Genomic DNA, 26,833 nt, shown 5'->3' with positions numbered 1-26,833 from the left:
AGTCATAGAATAGGTTCAACAATGATGCAGACTTTTCTAGCTAAAAATAGTTTGTATGATTGTTGGAGAACGCTAAACCCAGAAGTGCGAGATTACACTTTCTATTCAAATGTCCATCAATCATACACTAGAATCGACTATTTCTTGGTCAGGGCAGGCACTCTGGAACGAATAAATAAAGTGACGATTGGACCTATAACATGGTCCGACCATGCACCAGTATGCTTAGTTATAAAAAATAATCCCGAATATAAAAGCAGAGACAGATGGAGATTAAACGAATCTCTATTAAATTCAGAAATCAATGTAGAAGAACTGAGCATTCAGGCTAAAGAGTTTTTTGAAAATAACGATACCGGGGATGTTTCTAATGCTATGTTGTGGTGTACATTCAAATCGTACATGAGAGGATGTCTTATTAAACTGGGTGCTAACATAAAAAAAAAGAAAGGAAGAGAGCTGAATGAGCTTAATATAGATCTGGCAAAACTGGAACATCTGCATAAGACTACTCTAGATCATAATATCTTGGAGGATATTAAGGAGATTAGAAAAAAAATCCTAGTAAAAAATCAAGAGAAAATTAATAAAGCAATGCTAACATTAAAGCAAGGATGGTATTATGGAAATAATAAAACAGGGAAGAATCTCACAAATAAATTAAAAAACAAAAATAAACTTCAATCTATAAAATCTATAATAGCTGGAAACAAAAAATGTATTTCGCCAACTCAAATAGCTAATGCATTTGAAGAATATTATAAAAGTCTATACAACTTAAAATATAATGACCCGTCAGAAGGGGAAATACAGCGTTTTTTGGATAAACTAAATTTGCCAAAAATAACCACTGAGAAATTAAACCAGCTAAACATGCCATTCTCCATACAGGAGATTAGTAACACCATTAATGCATTAATAGCTGGTAAAGCCCCAGGCCCAGACGGCTTTTCATCAATCTTTTATAAAAAACTCAATGGCATAATTTCCCCATACCTATTGAAGACATTTAATGAATTCGCCACTCTCAAAGTTATTCCAGCAGAAATGCTTCAGGCTTCTATAATTCCAATCCCTAAACCAGATAAGGATCCAATATATACGTCAAACTACAGACCAATTTCTCTTATTAACTTAGACATTAAAGTCTATTCAAGAATTTTGGCAGATAGACTCAAAAGAACTATACCAGATATTGTACATATAGATCAGAGCGGGTTTGTAGAAGGTAGAGGTACGTCTGATAATATCAGGAAGTTATTGAATGTTTTATACCATGCAAGTCAAAGTTCGTCCCCTTTTGCTTTGGTTACCCTCGACGCCGAGAAGGCCTTCGACCGAGTAAATTGGAAATATCTGGAAGAGGTCCTGAAGGCCTTCGGCATAGAAGGTTTATATAAGGAATGTACAATGGCACTATATAAAGATCCACAAGCCAGAGTAACAGGATTTTTGTTTCAATCAAATTGGTTCCCAATTAGAAACGGGACACGACAGGGCTGCCCATTGGCACCCCTTTTATATATTCTTTCTATAGAGCCTTTGGCAGCTGCGATTAGACAGAGTGAGGGTATCAGCGGGTTAATGGTGAACACAAAGGAGAATAGAATTACACTTTATGCAGATGATGTTCTGCTGTCCCTTACGGACCCCATCAGATCTATTCCAGCCACATTCTGTCTCATCAAAGAATATGGAAAAATTTCTGGCTACAAACTAAATATAAAGAAAACCCAAATTCTGACAAAAGGCCTAAGCAGGCCTGGGGAAAATATGCTTAAAAAGGAATTTAATTGTGACTGGGAAGTTAGTAATATAAAGTATTTAGGGGTAAGACTATCTTTGGAATTCAGCGAAATCGGAGAACTTAATTACACAGAAATTGCAACCCAATTTAGGAATACTCTAAAAAATTGGAGGGGGCTAGAATTGTCCTGGTTGGGGAGAATTGAGGCAATAAATTCTTACCTACTCCCTAAATTGAAATTTTTATTTGGTAACCTCCCGCTGAGGGTGTCCCCCCTGACGATACGCGGTCTCCAGAAACAAATAACAGATTATATCTGGCAGGATAGGCGACCTAGAGTGTCACTGGAAATCTTACAGAGACACTGGAGTGAAGGGGGAGTATCCTTTCCGGATATACAAAAACTCTATATAAATAATATGGTTGCACACTTATTTAAGTGTGATAACCTTACAACATCAAGACCAATTTGGTTAGAAATCGAAAAATCGGATTTTGGTAATATCGAACCGCTATTTCTTTTGTGGTGCGATAATGAATTTGTAAAAAATATAAAATCTAACAACCCAATGAACAACACAATGATATATATAGTAAAACATCTAAAGAAAAAATATGGTACCAATCATATATCAAGAAATGCCCCATTAACCTGTTTAAAATATTACATAAAAGATATAAATATTCAAGTATGGGAAAACTGCGGAATTGTAAGATTTACGGAACTATTAGAGGACAATAAAATATGGCCATTCCCAATACTACAGTCTAAATATAATCTCCCTCCCAAAGAAATATTTAATTACTTAAGAATAAAATCTTTTATTATGGGAAAGACTTTTTCGGAATCTTCTCCAATAGATCAGTTTACACTATCTCATTATAGGAAGAAAATTGCCTCCAGATTTAATCAATTCATAAGGAGACAAACCCAAATAGACAAAGTGACAGCAATGATTAAATGGGAGCAAGAACTCAATTTTTCTATGCCGGTCGAAGACTGGCTTTCGGGCCTAAAATTAGTTAAAAGACACATACATGGGGTAAACGTACGGGAAGTATACTTTAAACTAGTATACCGATGGTACCTGGTACCAACACGTCTTCACAGATTTCAACCCACACTTCTACCAGATTGCTGGAGATGTGGCAGGGAACTAGGCACATTCCCTCATATATGGTGGAACTGTGAGGAGTTGAAACCTATGAAAATAATTTTGTCTGATTTGGTAAATTTTATTTTGAAAGCACAAACTGTTATCACGGCTCAAATGTTCTTGTTTCACTTAGATATGCCAAGGGTCAAGATAAAATTTAAAATCCTAATGATACATATCTTTATGGCAGTTAAATTAGTAATGGCTAGAAATTGGAGAACTATGGGTCCGTTAGATTGGCATGATATTTGCATACAAGTGGACTATCAAGGTAGGATGGAAGCTGGCATAGTAACAAATAAAGTTTCCAAAGAGAATTACAACGAGATCTGGGCCCCTTGGAATAGATACTTTAACACTCAAAATTAACCCCCCCCTCCCCCCTAAATGTCAATCTCACTAAGGCAAGGTAGTAACCACAAGAGGAAGTGTATGTAGAGTCTTTCGAATGTATTTCTATGTTTTTTTTCTCTTTTTCCTTTCTTTTGCGGATTATGTAACTAGAAAGGAAGGAAAAATGAGTGAAAAGGGAAAGTAAAGAGGGAAGTGTATGTATATACTGTATGTATAATGTTTAACTTTTGATAGTATATCAAACTTGCTTCTTTTTATTTTTCTCTTTGTAAGCGTGTTAAATGGATATGTATGTAATTTTTTATCTAAAATGAAAAATAAATATTAATAGAAATAATAAAAAAAAAAAAAACATTTTGAGAATATTCAATAAAGGGAACATTTTAAACTATTAATAAATATTGTACTTTTCATGACTAATTTATAGTAAATCTATTTACTTTTTAGTCATGGAAAGTAAACTAAAATAATTTAGTAATTGTTTCTATTGCAGTTATCGTTAGATGTAGGTACACTAGTTTCATCTAGTGGACACAATCACAATAATCAGGATTCACAAATTCAAGCCGGGGTACATCTCTAAGAAATGTTAGATCATTTTTAATTTGTCCAGAGCTGTCAATATGTGCTAAAACACAGTGTCATCTTTACCGCAGCTGCCCTGGGCCCACTAACTCCCAGGGGGGGCCCAATCAGCTAGCCCACTGAGAAACTTCCCTGTGGGCTGCGGCACCTGGGGATGGGCCGTAGAGCCAAAAAAGATCAAAAATACTGTTGTGCGGATATCAGGGACTCGCAACCCTTTAGTATTTCTCCAGACCTGGCCACTGTCACCTGTGTTCCCCAGTGGCCATCTGGGAGGAAGTGAGTCAGGTCACTTCCTCCCAGCAAACAGGGTGCCATGTAGGGAGGAGAGGGACTGAGCCTGGTGCCTCAGACTCCCATCAGCCTTGGTCAGTTAGCTCCCACTGGACCTCCAGGAAGCCACCCTTCTGCCCCAAAAGGTAAGCAAAAAGGTGGGTGGCGAAAATATGTAAACTGACACACACACACACACACATATATATATATATATATATATATATATATATAAACTGAAAAAATCAAGATGCACTCACAGGTCTTCAAATATAAGGAGAAAATGGTGCTTTATTAATCCATGTGTGGTATACAAAAAAAATCAATCGACGTTTCGACCCTGCCGGGTCTTTTTCAAGATCATTAGATGCATAACAATCAAGTGTATATATATATCAAATATAAAAATATGTAGATTTACACTTACCTAATAGAGCAGTGAAGTGGAGAGTGTCTGCCCGTTAGAACCCAGAAGTGATTGGAAGCCGCACGGAACGTCACGTGATCGGGACGTCCGACGGAGAGGACTGGTTGCCATAGTGATAGTACACAAAGAAAGAAAAGCACTTGCCGAGCGCAAAAGATAGGAGCTACTGTGAGGGAAAGTTGATAGTATTAACTATCAACCTAATAGACTAATAAATGGTGCCAGAGATAGATGTAAGTGAATAAAAGCCAGTGCTATAACGTGCAAATCAAGTGATAGTGCCACCTAAGTGAAAAAATAACTACACACAAAATGTACAATCTATTACATCAAATCTCAATCTTGGCAACAATTAAAAACAAAGCAGGAGTTCAAACATATTCATGTATCAATGTATTAACAAAAAAGACAAAGAAAAAATACTCTGTTCTTTAAAGGGAAAGCATATATGATAATAACTCATATATGAGAAATATAATACTCTAATAATAATTCAAGAAGATAGCTAAAAGCTATATACGAACAAGCTCTATCATATAATAAGAGACAAAACATATGCAAATTACAGGCCTGAGTGAATAATAAACCATCATAGAGACACCATCTGATATAATAAGCACAAATATATCAAGGAACTGGCAGCATATAGGTGCACCAAATAAAAAGTAAATAAACAACACTTCTAAATAGAGGATATCTGTTTGCTAATCGCTAAATCAATTGCACCATAGAAGAATCCACTGTAGCATATGATTGCTGTCAACATCAGAAAATAGTAAAGTATGTATCCAGAAGAGGAGAATTAAATCCTGCATAACATATAGAACCAATAAATACTGCGAAATATTGGGTAAATACTATATAAATCGCTACAAAAAATATATATTATATTAATAAGGACAGAAAAAATAAAAAAGAACAATACTGATGTTGATCATCAATCAAGAGCTTAGAAGCCTCACTGCATCTAATAAAAATACGTAGTTAAGGTCACATTTGCTTACAGCCATAGAAAAAAAAAAGAAAAGTATATCCAATAATGCTGATGAATAGGAAGCTATAATAACAAAAACATAGAGTACACAATGTTTTCATTTAAACCTCTAGGGGTAACTGTGTCCAGATAATGGATCCAATAGGCCTCTCTCTGTAAGAGAGTTTTGGATCTCCCCCTCGATCCAGCGGAGGAACGTGATCGATATCAATGAATTTCAGCGTGGGTAAATGGTGTTGCAAGGCCAAAAAGTGTTTGGCCACTGTTTTTTCGGTAGTCTGGTCATGGTATGCCGTCATAATCCCTGATCGGTGTCCTCTGATCCTGTCGCGTAGAGTAAGGTCAGTCTTGCCGACGTAAGATAGTCCACACGGACATGTCACCATATAGATGACGTGATCCGTGGTACAGGTAATGTAATGGCTGATTGGTATTCGTTTGCCCGTATGCGGATGGGCAAAGGAGGTACTTGTTAGCATGTGGCTACAAGTCACACATCCAGTGCACTTGAAGCAGCCCTTCTTTTTGATCCATGTTTTTTTCTTGTAACAATGTATTGGATCATTACGAACAAGGAGGTCCCTGAGGTTCCGATGCATTCTATAACTGATCATAGGTCGTTGTTGAAAAACTGAAGGAAGATTATTGTCCGCTTGTATCATATCCCAATGTCTTTGTATAGTATTTTTTATTTTTACAGTTGCTGTATGGTAAGTCATGGGTAGAAATAGCTGTGTCTTCATAGATTTAATAGTTTTTTCAGAACCCAGGCGTTCTCTGGCTCTCTGTTCCGCAATGTCCAATGTACGTGGGGCATATCCCCTATCAATGAAGCGTTGCTTCATTTCAGCCAATTGGGAGTTCATTCGAGGGATGTCACTATTATAGCGCAAGACTCTAAGGAACTGCGAAATAGGAAGAGAATCTTTCAAGTGTTGGGGATGGAAGCTAGTAGCTGATAGAATGGTGTTTCTGTCGGTTTCTTTTCGGTGTAGGGTGTAGCCAATTTCACCTGTTTTTTTTGTATAAAAGAACGTCCAGAAATTGAATCTGAACGTAATTCTGATTCAGAGTGAATTTTATTGTAGTGGGTAACATGTTCAGTTGTTGTACCATTTCTTCCAATTCCTGCTGAGAAGTAGTCCATAAGAGAAGGATGTCATCCACAAAACGGAAGTATTTTAATATTTTCTTCGCATATGTTGAAAAAATATATTGTTGTTCGAACCATGACATAAAGATATTAGCATATGAGGGAGCCATAGCCGCCCCCATAGCAGTCCCCGATGTTTGCAAATAAAAGTTACCTTCAAATTTGAAATAATTGCAAGAGAGTGCAATTGTAAGTAGTTCTAAAATAAATTCAATAGGTGGACCTTTATAAGCCAAGGATTTGGAAAGCTGGATCCGAACGGCTTCTATGCCTTCTACCTGGGGTATTGCTGTATATAGGTTTTGTACATACAAGGTAGCAAATATAAACATGCGCTGTGTGTCCTTTTCAAGATCAAGGAGATCCTGAGTATCTTTAAGGCAAAATGGTAGCTCTTTGACACAATCCTGTAAATGATAATCAACGTATTTAGCGATTGGTTCCAAAAGGCCACCCCTAGCCGACACTATGGGTCTTCCAGGCGGATTTGTGCTGGATTTGTGGATCTTAGGTAAAGTGTACAAAACCGGGTGTATAGGATGAGTAACGTATAGGTATTTTGCTGTATTTGAATCCATGTAACCAGCTTGCAGGCCAATTTCAATAAGTTGCTGAATCTTTTTTTGAAATAATTGAACAGGATCATAAGTAAGTTTACGGTATGTAAATGTGTCATTCAACTGTCAAATGATTTCACATTTATATTGTTGATAAGATTGGATCACGACACCTCCACCCTTGTCTGCAGGGCGGAAAACAATATCAGCATCTTCTCGGAGATCTTGAAGTGCAACCTTTTCTTCAGGAGTCAAATTAGGTCTGTATTTAGATGTTTTTTTTTTATAATGTTTAACGTATCTTTGTGTATGGTCTGTACAAAAGTTTTGATGGTGACAAAAGGGCTTGATTGATATGTAGAACTTTATTTTCTGTATTCATTAGCATACAGGGTGCGTTGTAATTTATACATATCGATTTCAACAGAAAATGCCTGAGGGTTTTTAACAGGAATAAACGTTAAACCTTTACTAAGAAGACTGTGATGTGCTTCCTTCAGTAATTTGTCGGACAAATTAAATACTACAGACGTCTTTTCTGTGATGGGGGTTTTGCAGCTGTATTGGCATATCTGGTGACCCTTTTTCCCTCGCCTGGGAGGTCTCTTTTTCATGTACCGCTGGCTTCTGTACTCATGCCAGGAAGGTCCTGATGATGGGTGCCAGCTCCTAAAAAAGGTTCAGTTCGAGATTGTGGTCTGGTGTCTTTGGACTCTGCGTCAGAAGCCGATTCCCCTGAGCTAATTTCGATTGTCTGCAAGGAAGGTCTAGAGATGCGAGGTCTGAATCTGGGAGGAGCATTCCTAGTGTTTGTGTCCATGCCACTCAGCCATCTTTCATCTTTTCATCTTTATATATATATATATATATATATATATATATATATATATATATATATATATCTCTATATACACACACACACACACACACACACACACACACACACACACACACACACATATATATATATATATATACACACACACATATATATATATATATATATATATATATACACACACACACATATATATATATATATATATATATACACACACACACATATATATATATATATATATATACACACACATATACATATATATATATATATATATATATATATATACACACACATATACATATATATATACACACACACACACATATACATATATATATACACACACATATACATATATATATATATATACACACGCACACACACACGTATATATATATATATATATATATATATATATATATATATACACATGTGTGTGTGTGTATGTGTGTATGTACCTGGTGTTCAGTGTATATATGAGGCTGTGCATCTGGCTGTGTGTGCGCGCAGCTGTGTGTTTGTATATGTGTGTCTGTTTTGCTGTGTCTACGTGTGTCAGTGTTCCTCTGTTTCTGAATGTGTTTAAATCTCTGTGTCAGTGTGTGGATCTGTGCATGTGGCAATGCACAGATTCTGGCATTCCAATGTCAATACTGGACACAAATATACCCCTGCATTCCAATGCTAACACTGCACACAAATACATCCCTAAATTCCAATGCTAACACTGCATACAAATACATGCCTTGCATTCCAACAACAGCACTGCACACAAATGTACCACTCTATGTGTACCTGTGTGTCTTGTGTGTATCAGAGTGTTTGTGTAATTATGCATACTTCCAAGCATTACAATTCCAACGCTGCAAATGAATACACCCCTTGATGTGTACCTGTGTATATGTGTACTTGTGTTTGTGTGTGTGTACGTGGATGTGTCAGTTTGTGTATATGCCAGTGTGTTTTTGTCTGTTTATGTATTTAAGTGTTTGCATGTGTCAGTGTGTTTATACGCATGTATCTGCTGTCAATGTATATGAATATCTGTGCTAGTATGTGTGTGAATACATCCCAGCAATCAAACACAACATGCAAACAAATTCCCTGCAAAGTGCAAACACACCCCTGAATTCAAACTCCAAAATGATATACAAACACACCCCTTCACTTAAACACCAATACTAAACACAACTGTACATCCACATTTAAAAGACAACACTACATCAAAAAACAAATGCATGCATATACAAACATTACATACAACCACAAACCTGTATTAAAATGCTAAAATTAGATACAAACACCAACTCTAAACATACTACATACAAACACACATGCCTACATTCAAATGCATACACTAAACACAAGTCCATCACTGCATTCCAACGGTAAAAGCTCATACAAATACACCCCTATATGGGCACACATACGTTATACAAAAACATGCTTACCATCAAATGCACAAACACTGCTCACAAACACAACTAAGGATGGCCAAACGGTAGATCCCTAGCTAGCATTGCTTCCTCAGTAGCATACTAACAATGAGGCAGGAGAGCCGGTCTGCCACGTGTGCCACTCATTAGGGGGTTGGCGGACTGAGTGGCACTGGGATGCAATCTCAGCGTGACCGGCAGGAGTGGAGTGCACAGGGCTTCCCTCATGCCAGTCACTTGATATAGCATGACTGAGCAGGCAGACCACAGTACTGGAGCTTCTGCATCCTCTACCAGGTTTGACAGGAAGTGCTGACTGAGAGCAAAATAATGTTTTGTGTCAAACTGGGTACAGGAAACAGAGGCTCCTCCGTGGACCGCCTGTTCGGCGAATGCTGCAGGGAAGGAGGTGAGGCTGCAAAACAGGCACTGGGGGGGGGGGGGGGGGAGGTGTGTGTAAAACAAAAGAAGGGTACAGGTTGGGAGGGGGAGCAAAGAAGGAATGAGGGGAGTGGGCAAAAGGACACATGAATGGAGTGGGGACAAATAAAGGGCACAGGAGTTGAGGGCTGGTCAAATTGACACACAGAGGGGCTATGGGGAGACAAAGACACAGAAGGGTGGGTGGAGACACAGAGGGGCACAAAGAGACACACAGGAAGGCTGAGTGGGGACAAAGGCAAACAGAAGAGCTAGGTGACAAAGATACACAGAGGGGCTTGGGAAGGGGAAAATAGACACATAAAGGGGTTGGGGGGAAAACAGTTGCACAAAGGGGCTGGGGGGAAGAAAGTGACACACAAAGGGACTGGGAGCGACAAAGAGGCACACAGAAGTGCTGAGGGGGAGACACACACGGTTGGGGGAAAAAACAGATGCACAAAGGGGCTGGGAGAAAAAAGAGCCCTGCCAGGCACAACAGTCTGCTAGCCACAGCCAGTTTGCTAGCCTGCCTGCAAAACAGCCACAGCAGCCAGCTGGCAACATGACCCCCATATCAGCATAAGGGAGATTAACCGCCGCTCATGGGTGGGGGGAGCCAGTAGGTGTCCCCCTTGTCACTTAAAGTCCCCCACATAAAGCTCATAGGTGGGACAGAGTCAGTAGTTCCGTAGTCCCACCCACCTTTTGTCACTCGAGGGCCCACACCGACCGCTCATGGGGTGAGGGCTGTAACGGCACCCCCAGGCATAAAAAGGTTAAACCGCTGTTTAGTAGATCTTCCCTTCCAGAGACACAGGCACAGCTACTGCAGAACACCAAATTCCCGAACTGGATACAAAATAGCACTCCAACTCCCGAACTGGAACCTCAAAATAGCTGCTAGCAGACGAACAGGAAAAGCAGACAATCAGCTTACACTCCTGGCAATCAGTCTCTAACAGGATACAGTAAATCCCCCCAAGAATGAGACAAGGCTCCGTTTTGAGGGTCAAGCAGGAACAGACAGAGCTGTGGGTTTATTTGTCTTATATACACATTAGTACCACCCACAGGGTTTTGGAAAACAACCAATAAACACGTACAATACACTCAGACACTCCCACACAAAATCCTCCCCTCTGCCTGTGATACAATTACCTTACACAATGGGTAATGTAATTATCACAAGCAGAGAAATACAGTTTTTCCACATTATTCATAACTTTAAAAGTATGCATCACATTCACATTTTCAGAATCAGCATACTCCAAATACGAACATATGTCAAAATCATCCAAATTGGTCCAGTGGTTCAAAAGATAGATCGTAGTCCTTTGTGACCAAATGAAGCATGGCTTTTCTGCCCAAAACCAGTTCCACAGAGTCTTCTGTCCTGGAGATAATTGGGAAGTAATCTAATTATCTCCAATGACAAAGGCAAAACTCCATTGAACACATGGCAGCAAAAGACAATAAAATACATAAAAATATATAACTGTGTAGCCATTGCATAAACAGGTACATTCAACATATCCCCAGATAGCTCAGATCTGAGTGCACAGTATTACTGAACGGTGCTCAGATCAGACACATACAGTTAAATTGCCATGGAGCCAAAGTCTTTCCCATAGTTCTTCATTATACGAATGGGCTCCATGGCATAGCTATCTAGGGTATCACCACTCAAACAGGGCAAGCACCGTATGACCCGGCTTTCGTGTCTTTGCAGGGGAAAATCAAGCTTTTTAGCATGGGGCCATAGTCCAGAGGCAACAGGCGGGCAACCAGGCTTCTCCAATGCAATGTGGCGAGATTGGTCTCGTCACAAGGGCCAAGGCCAGATAGGAGCCAGTAGGTTCCCTGTGTTTTGTCACCCGTCGCTCATGGGGCATTACAGAGAATTTAAACTCCCCTATTTATTAATAGTAAGTAATTTTTACTTGGTATTAGTAAAGTTGGCTGAAAGACCAATGTTGGTCTTTAAGCGTTTTAGTAGATAGTTCCCTAATACTGTCGGAATAGGGGGCTATCTACTAAACTAAAGATGCAGTCATGGTATGGATCAAATTTAATTCATTGGAATGAAATCCTGAACCAAATAAAATGCACAAATTTCGTCCTAACACGAATCGACAAACTGTAGGGACGGAAATTTGGCGAATTTGCAGGTGCCCTGTTTTAATGACAGGACGTTTAGGAATAGTGAAAGGAGGCATCACAAGAACAGGGCGGAGAGGTGAGTATTGTGGGAAAAATCTCTTGACCAAAGGAAATGGAGCAGACTTAAAGGGACACTCCAGGCACCCAGACCACTTCTGCCCATTGGAGTGGTCTGGGTGCCAACTACCACTACCCTTAACCCTGCAAGTGTAATTATTGCAATTTATAAACTGCAATAATTACCTTGCAGGGTTAACTCCACCTCTAGTGGCTGTCTACTAGATGGAGGGCACTTCCTGCTCTATAGCACAGAAAACCTGTGCTAGAGTGTTGCTGGACGTCCTCACGCTGTGTGAGGACCTCCAGCGCCGCTCAATTCCCCATAGGAAAGCATTGAAAAACATTTTCAATGCTTTCCTATGGGGAGCTCTAATGCGCATGCGCGGCATTGCCACGCATGTGCATTAGGTCTTCCCGGCCGGTGGGCGGGATCAGTCTCGCCCACCGGCCGACGTAAAGAATGGGAGGAGCTGCGGCGAGAAGAAACCACTGCCGAGGGACATCAGCGGGGTCTCAGGTAAGTGACCTGAAGGGGTTTTCACCCCTTCAGAAACCGGGGATGTTTTCCTGGCACTGGAGTTTCCCTTTAAGCTCCTCCTTCACTCAAAGAAGGTCAAGCATAGGAAAAATACATAAGACAAAGTAGTCCCTACTTTGTCTTATGTTTTACAGAAAACTAATCAGAAAGGAAGAAAAGAAGAACAGATTCTGAGAGAGGAAGAGAAGAGGAAACAATAGGAAAAAAGGTAAGTTCGGTGTGACAGTGCCACTTTAAGGTGAGAAAAGCCAACTCGGGCTAGGTATTTTGCAAATAGGGGTCAGAGTGTTAGAGAGACCCCTCCAGTGCTCAGACTCTAATGTAGTCTCCAATGGGGCCTTTTTCTAACATACAGCTTTCAAATCTGTGCAATAAAATTCTTGCAACCATTAAAAAAAAAAAATAAAAAAAAAATTGCGGGTGTTTTGCCAAATAATGAATTCACCCATGGTGACAATTGCTCTAGGTACGCCCCTGCTAGTCCTGAAGCCTCCAGAAGCACTGAGATGCTGCCAGCATGTCTGGCATCCAATGGCTGTGTTGTGTGTGACCATTTTTTATTTTTAATTCTTTATTTTTGTAGTGCAAATGAAAAATACAAGCTGCTCAGGTATGCCACAACAGCATAAACAGGCAATATTTGGTACAGGATGATACAGTGAAGTAGCATTGTTAAATCTGCACATTTGTTTTTGTTAGTAGATGATTTGTCAAACGCTGAAGGTTAGGTTTAGTAAGATTACCACAGGCTAGGTATAATTTACTAGTTGCTGAGGTATGTGTTATAGATTGTTGCGTGATGTAGTCTACGAGTAGTGACACATATTGATTTATGGGTTGAGAGGTCACAGGCTATGTTCATCTATTATTCTAGTAAAATCCAAATAGGTTATGGTGGGGAAAAATTGTGATTGAAAACCCCTTCCACCTAAAGTCTGTGGATAGTTAATACAATGTTAAACAAAAATCTGCACACCAGTCAAGCCATAAGACTTGCTATTATTCTAGTTGTAGACATAGTTATACATGGCAGTCTAACAACTCACTGCTGTATTTAGTCTAACAAAAGATTATAGTTTCCTCTGAGTAGGAGTACAAGAGTGAGTTATGTGTTTGGAAGCATGCTTATATATTATGTGAAAAAAGTTAAACGTTATGCTGTACTAAGAAGAGCAAAATGTAAACACGCTAGTAAGAAACGGGCTATTAAACATGCAGCACAAAAGAGTATTCTATACATTTAGTGCAGTGCGTAGGTGAGCTAAAAGGCATTAGATATAGTATAACAGTGCTTGGTCTGGCTTATAACTTGAAGCAAGATCACTGCACATAAGATTGTTCTGCTAGATTAAGGGTTAACTAGGTGATATACCACTGGAAATAAGTTTTTATCAAAAAATAACATTACGAGTAAGAGTTAATGTTGGCACGGGAGCATAATGGGCATGAGACATGCATTTGTTATCAGAGTCTGGGTATTTAGCTGTTGTAGCAGTCGGTGACATTCCAGGCTAAGTATACCCTTGTGCGGCAGTATGGTGGTGGCTTCAGCCGATACCCAGAGTTGGTAAGTCCAAGTTGCTGCCGTTGGGAGTCCCACCTTTGTTGCCCCTGGGCATGGTGTCTCTGCGTCGGGAGGCAGCTCCGGTAGAGCTCTGTGGGGTGTGCAGCCGCACAGCCATATGTTTTGCAGCGTTGGCTGTAAAGCGTTGAATCCTGTAGCACTGAGTGCCGTGATTTTGGCCAGGTGAGGTGCTCAAACGTGCCGCTTGTTTTGTGGTTCCGCTTTCGTTGGTCAGTGAGTGGGAGCGTGCGCTCGAGGAACATGGCGCCTGTTCCCGCCTTGAGGATCTTAGGTATCTGCTCCGCCGGACGGCTTCTTTGTATGATCGAGGTACGAGCCTGTGGTAGCGGCGGCGTATCGTTGGTCGGATCCATGAGGCCACCGTTAGTTCTGCCTGGCGGTAGGTTGCTCCTCGGCTAAGCAGCGCGTCTCTGAGGATTGCGTAGAGCTGGTCAAAAATCCCCAAAGGTGTTGTGTGTTGTTGGGTGCGGGTGCTCCGCTCCTTAGCTCTACGTTGGGCGGCCATTTTAGCTGTGCCTTTGTGGCCTGGTGCCCCGTATGCCTTGTAGGCGACATGTCCGCTTTCCGTTCCGTTTGATTTGTCCAGTGGGGACCGGGATGTCCCGCACCGGTCCGGGGGGGGGGGGGGAGGGCAAGCTGAAGTGAGGTCGCTTATGGGACCTTGTGCCGAAGAAAGCGGCCGCCTCTCCCCGGCTCCTGCCCCAGTAGGCCGCATTCGGTTTTCAACTCTCCCGTGTCCAACAGGCCCCGGGGTGGTGTCGTTTGGTTCAGGGGGGCACCCCCAATGTGGGTGGTGTACCCTCGAAGGACCTTGGGCCATATAGCCGCTGCTTTTGTCCCGGGTTCTGCTCTCCAGACAGGAGCTCGTGCCAGACGCGTCCACACAGCTTGGTGGTCAGGCCACTCCCCTTGTGTGTGACCATTTTTAAAACTAATCTCCTACTTCCATTCAACATTAAGCATTTGAGACAAACAAAAGCATTGCATTTCTCTCTGGTGGCAAGTGAATATTTTGTAACCAGTGTAAATGAAATGCCTATTGAGAGTCTCTAGAGACATAATAAACTATAAACCACCAGATTTGGTTCATGCTATGTGAAAAACCACAACATGGCACTATATTCACTTATACATGCTTCACAGTTGTGCATCCTCTGATCATTTTTTTCTGCATTTTACTTTAACCCCTTAAGGGCGCTGGACGGAAATTTTCCGTCATTGCAGCACTCCCCTTAAGGACGCTGGACGGAAAATTTCCGTCCAAAATGAAAATTAACCCCTGATTGCCACAATCGCGGCAATCGTGGGGTTAATCTTCCTGTAGTGTGTCTCCATATCGGAGGCACACTACCATGGGCAGTTTCACTGATTCAGCCCATGTGATCGCTCTGACCGGGAGTCAGAATGATCACACATGCTGCAGTGAAACCCGATCTGTTTCCCTGCAGCTCCGTGTGAGCTGTGAACTGCAGAGAGACCCTGCCCTTTGATCACTGCTTGCAGTGATCAAAATACAGATGACAGTATTTCACTGTGATCTGATTTTTTTTTTTAACCCCTGAGGGTTAACTTTTATTTTTTTTTTACTCCTCAGGGGTTAAATGTATTTAATTAATTCATTTAAATATTTTAAAATATTTATTTATTTAGCTAGGGTGGGTAGAAGTTAGTGGGGGAAATGGGGGATTTACGTTTAGGCTAGTTAGGGGTTAAAAGTAAAAAAAACAATTAAAAGTGAAAAAAAACTTTTGAAAAGTTTACACAAAGTTTTAAAATAGTAAAATAAGTTGTTAAAAGCTAAATAAAACTTTTTAAAACTTAAAAAAACTTTAAAAAAGTTTAAAAAAAATTAAAAAAGGGGGAAAATGCATATTACCTCTACACTTGGTACAGGCTAGCGAAAAAAATGATACCACGCTAAGGTTTCAAATAAACCTTTTGAAACACCCTGGGGTGTCTTCTTTAGGAAATAGTATGCCTTTGTGAAGTAATTGGAATACACAACCTATTAAAAAAATTCCAAAGTGGGGCATGGACCCAGCGTAAAAATTCTAACTTAAATGGCTGTGTCTCAAATGTGCCCCTTCAACGTTGTCCTATACCTGGTAAAAGTACATATGGGGGTATTGCTGTACTCAGATGACATAGCAGAGCAACATATGATGTATTATACTGCTGTAGCACATATAAGGTTTGCAAAATATATATTACAAACTCATTGAGTATGTCAAAAAGGCATAAAAAATGCTTATTACCACTACACTTGGTATAAGCTAGCGGAAACATTATTTCACGCTAAGGTTCAAAACACATCTTTTGAAATCCCCTAGGGTGTCTTCTTTAAGAAATTGTATGCCTTTATGGGGTAGCTGGAATAATTAACCTACAAAAAAACCCTCCAAAGCGGGGTATGGACACAGCGTAAAAATTTAAAGTTTGAAAAAACTTAAATGGCTGTGTCTCAAATGTGTCCCTTCAATGTCCGCATATACCTGGCAAAGGTAATTTTGGGGGTATTGCTGTGCTCAGACAACATAGCTGAGCAAAATAGGAAGTATTATATAGCCGTAGCACACATAAGGTTTGCAAAATATACAGTACAAACTCACTATGTGTGTCAAAAAAGCAGAAAAAATGCTTATTACCACTACACTTGGTACAAGCTAGCGGAAAAATTATTTCACGCTAAGGTTCAAAATACGTCTTTTGAAATACCCTAGGGTGTCGTCTTAAAAAAATGGTATGCCTTTATAGGGTAGCTGGAATATATAGCCTTATATATAGCCTGCTTTTTAGCCTGCTAAAAAACTCTAAAGTGGGGTAACAACACAGCGTAAACATTCAAAGTTTGAAAAAAAACTGCAATGGCTGTGTCTGAAATGTGCCCCTTCAATGTCCACATATACCTGGCAAAGGTACATACGGGGGTATTGCTGTACTCAGACAACATAGCTGAGCAACATATAAAGTATTCTAAAGCCGTAGCACACATAAGGTTTGCAAAATATACAGTACAAACTCACTGTGTGTCAAAAAGGCAGAAAAAAAAAATGCTTATTACCACTACATTTGATACAAGCTAACGGAAAAATTATCCCACGCTAAGGTTCAAAATTTGCCTTTTGAAATACCCTCGGGCGTCTTCCTTAAGAAATAGTATGCCTTTTTGGGGTAGTTGGAAAAAGCAGCTTGCTTACATATTTAAAAATAGAATACGGACCCATTAAAACTCTCCATGTAAATTCACACTTAAAAACCTGAACTTGTCACGTCTCTTTCACAGCACTGTAACTTCACAAAATAGTGTCTAGGTCATAAATTGGGCTTATTGTTTTACTCAGCAGAGGTAACTGAGCATACTTAGAGGGAATTTATGACAGTGGCACTTACCAAATGTAAGAAACACACAGCAAAAATGCAACATGTATGCAAAAAAATAAAAAAATAAATTCTCACCACAAAATTTGAAATAAATTGGTGAAAAAATGGTGGCAAGTTAAGGTATAATATATGCATAATAACATACCCTGGAGTGTCTGCTTTCTCAAATGGAAGGCCTTTGTGGGGTTATTTGAACAGTCAAATGGCTATAATGCCACACAATCAGACATATGACCATCTATGAAAATTCCAACTATAGAAACTGAAATAGCATGGTCTCCTATATGGCATTGTAGCTTCACAGAATAGAGGCAAAGGTATACAATGGGGGTATCGTTTTACTCAGCAGATGTCGCTGAACACAGTATGGGGTTCTGTACAGGGATAACACACACTAGGTTTGCAAAATACAAATTACAAAAACCTTGTAATGTGTGTATATGCTAAAAATAGAGAAAAAAATTAATTTTACTCCAATATTTAGCAGAGATTGGCGGTGAAATTGCTATGCAAAAAGTGTCAAACTAGCCTTAAGTAAATAGCCTGTGATGTCTACTTTATATAAATATATACTTTTGATTGGCAATTTTGCTTCCTGTAATGGGTAGTAAACTTCCAAGACAAACATACCAACTTCTAAAATTGTTTCACATTGAAATTTTATTTTAGACCTTGTAGTTTGTGACTTGTAACTTTCAAAATAAACTGAAATCCTACACATATTATGCATTTTGTAAATCAAGACACATAAATGAATTTATTTTGAAGTACTTTTCCTAAGCTGGACATATTATACACACATTATTATTGCCAAAACTTGTTTTTTTCCACATTATTTTGCATTTTTTTTGTAATAAATGAGAATTTATATATGTATATGTCACATCAAATTAAGGCCCTTTTTGTTGTCTAAAAAAATTGTATATAATATGTGTTGGTACATTAAATGAGAGAGATGCAAATTGCACTTGAACACAAACAGCAAAAAATGCAAAAATTGCTTGAGTCCTTAAGGGTGTGAAAAACAAAACAGATTATGCAGACCACATAGCTTGCGAACAGCAGGTATATGGGTTGGAAAATGTCTGGAAATCGTCAAGTAGTCAAAAAGGATAAATAAATAATAAAGAATAAAGAAAATAATGGTAGTAATAGTAATGAAATCCCTTTAGAGGCAAAAAATGGCTAGAAAGTAGATAGGAATATGTGAACCTATTTCCTCCTAATGACAATCAATTTTAGAGTCTATACATACATATAGAACCACAAAATGAGCTTTATTATGTCTGAAGCTGTGTCCTTAAGGGGTTAATGAGGAAATGTGTGGAAGGTGTGCTTAGTAATTCTGGCTCTGAGTGTGGTGCAGACCTGTGTTGTAATTTGAGAAGCTACGTGCTAGACGGAGTTTTGTAAACAAGGAAGTTCGTTCCTCCTGCTGTTCATATAGAACAGAGTTACTAAGGTCAGGCGTCAGGGAGCTTCCCAATTGCTAGAGCTGAGAGATGGAACTCCTTTGTGTCTGGTTATTTTTTGTTACCCCATTGGTCATCAGTGCTCTCCCAGTGGAACCAAGGGGGGATATTCGAAAGCAAGCAGCTACAGGTTAGTACAGAATGAAGACTGATATTGAACTCCGCCTTTTACTGAAACCAGCAGAAAACATGATAGGCATATTCACTAAACAGGTAATTTAGTTGACACTGAGAATTTTAAGCAAATTTACAACACAAATTTCCAATTTTTAGCTAACTTTCCCTGTCTGGCTACTTTAACCTAAATGTTTAAATTCCGTTCTCATTTCTCCAATTCTTTGTTTAGTGAACACACCCCTTATGTTAACACCGTTTATCAGAATTTGCTGATATATGTCAAATTATTTCCAAAATTTAACATTTTGTTTTGCAATAAGCATCTACTTTAAGACAAGGCATAACTTTTATTTTTGTTTAATTTTGACATCTGTGTTTTATAATGTTACTAACAATACTATATAATCATTTGAATTATGTACATGCAAATGTGTATCTCACACAAGCATGTGCAGAAAACTAATCTATGCACTGCACCAGTGACACTGCACTATCCTGGCACTCTGTAAATATATGTATTTTAATATGCGGTAAACAGACTGATTTAGACCTTATTAAAATGATATTGTACAGGAAATGGCAGTAACAGCTGAGAACATGACTGGTGGTTATGGTGATCCTTCTAGGCAAGAGATCATGTTTGCTTAGGCAGTATATTTTCTCATATGCTTAAAGATATTCTCACTACCTCCTGCTCAGTACCTTACAAAGAATGAATATATATGTATATATAGCATATTACATGAGTAATAAGCGAATGTCAAGGACGTTCTGGTTATTCCTACTATTTTATTTTTAGAAAATAATTGATATGTTAACAGGATGTATTTTCCCAACACAACCTGTCTGTTGACATCTCTACATACCATTAACCCCTTAAGGATGGAGGCAATTGTACAAGTTCAGACCAATACAAAACCAAGAAATTGAGCTATATTAATTTATTTATAAAATATTTTACCAGTATGGATACATTGAGATTTCTCTTGTTTTCAAGTATGTCCTGGGTCCACAAAATATTGCATTGTTACAATTGGATACAATATTACAAAAAAAATACAATATACAAACATATGACTGAGAGCAAAATATTGTTTCATGTCAAACTGGGTTCAGGTAACAGAGTCTCCTCCGTGGAGGGCGGGGGAAGACAAAAGAAGGGTATATGTTGGGAGGGGGTGCAAAGAAGGCACAAGGAGTGTGGACAAATGAAGGGCACAGGAGGTGAGGGCTGGTCAAAGAGACACACGGGCTATGGGGAGACAAAGACACAGAGGGGCACAAATATACACACAGGATATATATATATATGTATGTGTGCTTAAGAAAAAAAAAATGCCTCAGAGTAAATGTCTTGAGTCTTAGAAGAACAGGTGGGGAGGGGGTAACCCTCAAAAATATTGTAATGGTTTAGAGAAGGGGGAAAGCAAGGAACCTGTTCCTGTTCCCTTTATTAGGACAAAACGAAAAAGAAAAATGCTTTCTTCATCTATAGGGGACACCTATAAAAGATAAGCCACAACAATGATTGCCTGACTCAACAAGAAGTCAATAACGGCAATCAAATATAATGTCTGCAAAAATACTTTAGTCAAGAAAAATAAAAAATACTTTATTAAACAATAGGGGACACCTATCAAAGGTAAGCCCCAGCAGTGGTTGCCTAACTAGATATCAGATTACTAGTGGCAATCCAATGTAGAGTTAAAAAAAAGGGGAGGGGGGGGGGGAAGGAAACACAGTATGAATCAATAGATGAGTTTAACACTCCTATGGTACATACATGTATCAAAAAATCATCATAAGATACAATGTGAGAAATCCCACAGTGGCATGCTCAATCTATTGTGACAGTAAAACAAGTGTCAGATTGACAGTATCTCGTTATATTTAACTCACATTAGTGTGTTGTGTTATGCTCATGAAAATGCTGTATCCGTATAATAGCGGTAACAAGTGATAACAGCTAGTCTCGTGTCATAATAACACTTGTCATCAGAAAGAATGATGTCTAAAGTCTTTCTGTGCAAACCTGGGCACAGAATATCGGGTAGATCCTGTGCTATAGCTAATGCTGCAGCAATATATTGTAGTGATATAACAAGTGGCTATCATCAGAAGAAACGATGTCAAAAGTCTTTCTGTGCAGACCTAGGCACAGAATATCGGATGGATCCTGTGCTGTGGCTGATGCTGCAGCGAGACTTGCACTAACGTGAGGAGCAAGGGGAGCTTTAAACACCTACACCACCTAATCCTGTTCTAAAATCGTCAGAGGGGTATGAGAGCCCTAAGTACAGGAGAAGTAGGAAGGGTGCCTTCGTGGGCACTCAGTATAGGATAGAGAGGAAAAGGTAGACAGTGAGTATACATATAAATAAATTCCCTCGCTAGCAGGGATAAATGATCCCGGTATATTCGTCAGATATTTACAAAATCATGTCCCAGAAAGGGTCTACGTGTATCACCTCGGCGAAAAATCGTCGCCTAAGTTCCCAGCCCGTGGAAATTATGCAGAGGGGTAGGGGGGTGTCCGAAGATACAGTGGTAGAACCTAATTCGTCGGTCAATTCCCGGTAAATGCGCCCCGACGCGCGTTTCACCTGGCTTAAAGGTTCATCAGGGGGAATGTATGTGTGTATTAAGGTAATTTGGCCTGTAATTGTGGAAGGTGCTTGTTATCCACTCCTAGCCTACTTAAGGCACACTCCTTACCGTTCGAGGTCAGCGTTGAATGAGGATCCACTTCCGGGTTCTCTCAGACGCCATCTTGGTTTTTTCACTGTTCACAAGTTTTTCCGCGGCAAGCTGTGTCCAGGAATCCTGTTACAGGCCTTTCCATCCGTCCAGCCTCTTCTGACCCCGGTCATCGTGGTAGATCGCGTCCCAGGGACTCCTAAACCATAAGTTAGACCTACTTGTCACGCCAGGATTGGTTCCCATGGCGTCCCGTATAGCACGGGTCCTCGCTTTGTTTTTTTTTTTCCCCTGTTATGTGGCAACTGAACAAGCCGTTCGCGGTTTCATTTCGTGCGATATTAGGCTAAATCTCAGTATGTTAGTTAAAGGTTGTCATTTCACCTAAAACTGTTCCGTGTTTCAGTGAAACAAGCTATCCTTTCGGTTGTTTCACCGTACGTCACTTGTTCATGATATGCTTCAACACGCTTGCCTGTTCGCATAAAATGTCATACGTATAAACTGTTTGTTTCAGTTTCTGTTTTCTCTTGCCATAGGGTTTTTGGCTTTCTTGCAAAAATGTATTCCTTTTGTCGCCATCTCACGGAGCTCCGTAGGTCCTAGCCGAAAAAAGCTTGAATCTGAGGGATTAAACTCTTCGCCCTACCTGCAATAGGCTGTTAACCTACGGAGTGTGAGAACCGGAGACAATCTATGCCTTTCATCCAGCCGGCAAGAGGCAGAAACGCAAACCCGGGGCCTACACGCACTTACGGAGCCCGACCTGGTCAGACCTGCTGGATTGCTGGCAGCCTCACGGGGACCCGGAGGCTGAGGACTTCGCTGACACCCTCCAACTACCCTTCACACAGATGGGCAGACGATCACAGAAGGCCCCCCTGGAGCCACAACCAGGTTCCAGAGACATAGGGGCCTTACTGCAGCGAAAGCAGGCAGCTAAGATGGCGGACAAGGCAGATCACAGACCAGTAATCTCTCCTGCAGAGTCTGTTCGCCCAGACCCACTACCAGAGCAGATACCGAGCACAGCTGAGAATGTGGATGGATCGGCGCCGGTCACTCAGCGGGATTTCCACAACCTGGTACAGGAGATCAAGTCCCTCCTGGCGGCAGACGTGGCAAGTATTAAGGCAGACATACATGCGGTGGACACTAGGGTGAAGGCCTCGGAAGAGGATATAGTCACACTCAAGCAGGGACTCTCAGACCTCCAAGCCACAGTCTTGACCATGCAAACGCATCAACAGGCACTCTCACTTCATTACACAGCCCTAGATGACAGGTCTCGGCGAAACCACCTGAAAATTAGAGGGATCCCTGACACAATCACGCTGGACGAACTACCTCATTATATGAGGCGCCTGGTGGCCTCCATACTGCCCCAGCCCCAAGCCAAGAAATTCTCTATAGACGGGATATACCGCCTACCGGCGGCAGGTGGCACTACCTCTACCTTGGTGAGGGATGTGATCTCCGCTGCTCCACCTCACAGGATAAAAGGCTCCTGATGACAGCGATGCATGGCAAGACGCCACTATCCTTTGAAGGGTCCAACCTCTCATTCTTCCAGGACCTTACGAGGTCCACACTGCAATGGCGTCGATCCCTGCAATCAGTCTCCAGCCATCTGAGAGCAGCAGGGTTGGAATACCACTGGAGATCCCCCAGGTTCTTGGTGGTCACTCATAAAGGGACTGTACATAAACTTTCTTCGCTAGCTGAGGCGCCTCAATTCTTCAAAGCCCTGGGTATCCAGGTCCCGCAGACCCACCCGGAACGACACTCCGGAACCAGAACAACGGCACCCTCAACGACCATGGACCACCCGACTCTACGATCCGAAACCTGAATACCCCAGGGTACATTCCAATACCATGAGGCTCATGCACAACTGTTTAGCTCTGTTAAACCCTGTTATTCTGTTATTCTTATAAGCATAACTATAAGGCTCCTAGGTTGACATGACAGCGACAATACACCCACTACAGACGCACTCTCGTAATACCATAATAGGGCGCAGCCTAATGTGACTGTACGGACATCACGCACACGCCATAGACTGCACTCAACACCCCCCCGCCACCCCCTTGGTTAGGGGCACATATAGAAGACGGCCTGACTCCATCACCTTGAATTTGACACACTTGACCACACGGCCGATCTCCCTAAGCCAACCATACCCCCATGACTACCTATTAATGCACACGGAACTGGCGCAAGGACACATACCACCACTCTGACTAATGAGAAAGCTTATCTTGTATATTTATGTATCCCCCACCCTTCCTTTCTATTCTGTAACCCAAAATGCGTTGATATGATAAAAAGAAAAATGTTTTTCAATAAACAGAGATTGACAAAAAAAAATCCTTTTGTGGATTACATTCATCTTTCATGTATATACCATTCGGTTAATGATTTGCTTTGCTTAACCCCTTAAGGACACGACATGTCTGACATGTCATGATTCCCTTTTATTCCATAAGTTTGGTCCTTAAGGGGTTAAATAGATATAGATTCTATTACTGTTTTAAAGGTATCAGTATTGTATTGGTTTCCATAACAAACCAGCTCACATATCTGTATAGATCATTTTGACTCCCACGCTTTCAGGGATTTTCCATACTTATCCATTTCAGTCAAGTTGCTTCAGCCTACAGTTACAGGCCACATTTCTGTGTTTTAACTACGACACGACTTATACATAAGTATACCGTTTCCTTTTCCAAATAATGAATTCTCGGGTTGACTCACACGTACTGATCCAACCAATCATACGTCTTTACATTACAGTAATATTATATACAACTTTACATCATTCCTTTAGAGAATTGTTTTCATCCCTGACCCTTTTTTGTTGTAAATTATATATCAGCATAGCGCATTTACATATAGGCCACGGCCTCCCCCAACCCATCCTCTTTTTCACTTGACACCCATCATACATTTCCCCCCCCCCCCCCCCCATATTTCTATCCAGAATTTTGGCATTCAAAGACACGGCATCACTTGGCCTTTATAGCACATTTATGTTGTCATGGTATTTACTACACTTTGTGCCATTTACCAATTAAAATCCACAATCAAGCCCTTAAAAAACACCGCTGGTACGGGCTACACATTCTACACCATCCCCACACAGACCACACTCACTATATATTACCCTTTTTGTTTTTACCCGTTTCAGGCTGTCAAGGTTTATATATTTCACCACGCGAATTCGCTGTGAGATATTTCATACTACCAGGTACGTACGCCTGCTCATATGGTATTCTGGCATTAGGGTCATAGGCTCCCCAGTAGGTATTTACCCCTTCTTGGCATTTGCCATCGGTTAGTGGTCCCGCAAGGCCAACACCCCGCCTCAACGTTCGGAGGCAAACACCCATCGGGCCACACGTGAGCTAGTCGCCTTTCATGTCGCATAGAGAGGGCCTCACCTGTCACTCCCTTTCCCTGTTTTCTGTGTTACAGTCACCGAGAGGCCTACAATCCTGCCACTATGACGGGTGGCCTCGAATCCCCTCGCGCCAACGCATAGAGCCTCTCAAGCCACTTGGCAACTAGTAGGGCCTCACCTGTCACCAAACAAGTGTAATGTTTCGCCATCTGGGTTAGCTAGCCTGCCAGTACGATCTTGGTGGTTTTCATACACTAATTGTTTTGTTTTTAGTATGTCTCAGGAAGGGGTAGAGGCTTTCTCCCTGCCTAGCACTCCGGCTAGAGCAATCACTCCTACACAAGGAGGAGAGGGAACTAGTCCAGCATCGATCAGATGATCCTGGATGATCCTGGATGATCCCTCATATAACTACTGAATTGAGGAGACGGCAAATCTCCTACCCCGCTACAGCAAGGAAAGCAGAGCTTTTCAAATTATTACCTACTTCAACTAACAACATGGATGCCGGGGAAGGGCCTAGCCAATCCAACCCACGAGACATACATTCCATGTTGTCATCACTCATGGCGTCCATGTGCAAGGTCAACTCCAGGCTGGAGAAACTTGAGTCGGTCACCACGGCCCTTACTCTAGCCGGGCCACCCGCTGCTGCTTCACCAGCACCAGCCGACTTGCTATTAGTTGGTCCAGCCATCACCCAGGATGACCAGGAAGTTAGCCCTGCTCATATGATCCCTGAACACCTTAAAAGAGAGATCCTGGAAGGTAAAGACGTCAACCTGGCTTCTCTGCTGATTTCCTCCCAGGATATTGTGGAGAATAAGACTTATGCTTCTGATGATGTGTCTGTTGTGGTCAGATCTAGGAATGCCCGCCTAAACAGGAAACTGACTATTCCCGAGTTTATACTGGCCTTTGGTATTTACCGGGATGTCATCTGTGCGGTCTATCCCAATAGACGAGAGGAGTTTGATCTTTATATGCACAAGCTGTTAGACCTGGCTGGCGCCATGCTTGCTCTGCCTTAGTTGGTTCCTTTGTAGATAGGGGCGCTGTACGGTAACTAGCGTTGCCCTCAATTTGTAATCCAGGAACTGGTGTTGTCTTGCAGCTGTCCTTCTGGGCTGTGGGAATGATCCCGTCGCTTGCCACCAATTGTACCGGACCATTTTGCACACAAGAGGTTAAAAACCGTTCAGGCTATATTCCCGTTTCCAGATGCACAGGCAGCTACTGTAAGCAAGAATCTCCTGAACTGCAAACTACACGAATCCTCCAACTCCCGAACAGGAAACACACGAACCCGGGAAACAGCCGAACAGGAAAAGCATACAATCAGCTTACACACCTGGCAATCGGCATATAATCCAAATCCCCCAATAACACGACGACACTTCGTTTTGAGGGTCAAGCAGAATATGACTGTACTGGCACATACAGCCTCTTTTATTCACAATCCACAAACAT

The 26,833-nt window shown here is 41.0% G+C and overlaps 1 protein-coding gene across 1 annotated transcript in view; it reads left to right on the top strand.

Annotated features, from left to right (window-relative positions):
• Positions 1-19,086: 19,086 nt before the first annotated feature.
• SMPDL3A (sphingomyelin phosphodiesterase acid like 3A) overlaps positions 19,087-26,833 on the top strand; it is a 64,373-nt gene continuing 56,626 nt past the window's right edge. The window contains exon 1 of the mRNA XM_063443459.1: positions 19,087-19,276. Coding sequence (XP_063299529.1) covers positions 19,177-19,276 — 100 coding nt within the window. The 5' untranslated portion in view covers positions 19,087-19,176. The remainder of the gene's footprint in view (positions 19,277-26,833) is intronic.

The sequence above is a fragment of the Pelobates fuscus genome, chromosome 2 (assembly GCF_036172605.1).
Source record: "Pelobates fuscus isolate aPelFus1 chromosome 2, aPelFus1.pri, whole genome shotgun sequence".
Lineage (NCBI taxonomy): Eukaryota > Metazoa > Chordata > Amphibia > Anura > Pelobatidae > Pelobates > Pelobates fuscus.
Note: the sequence above shows the minus strand (reverse complement) of the source record. Positions and strands in the feature narration are given on the sequence as shown.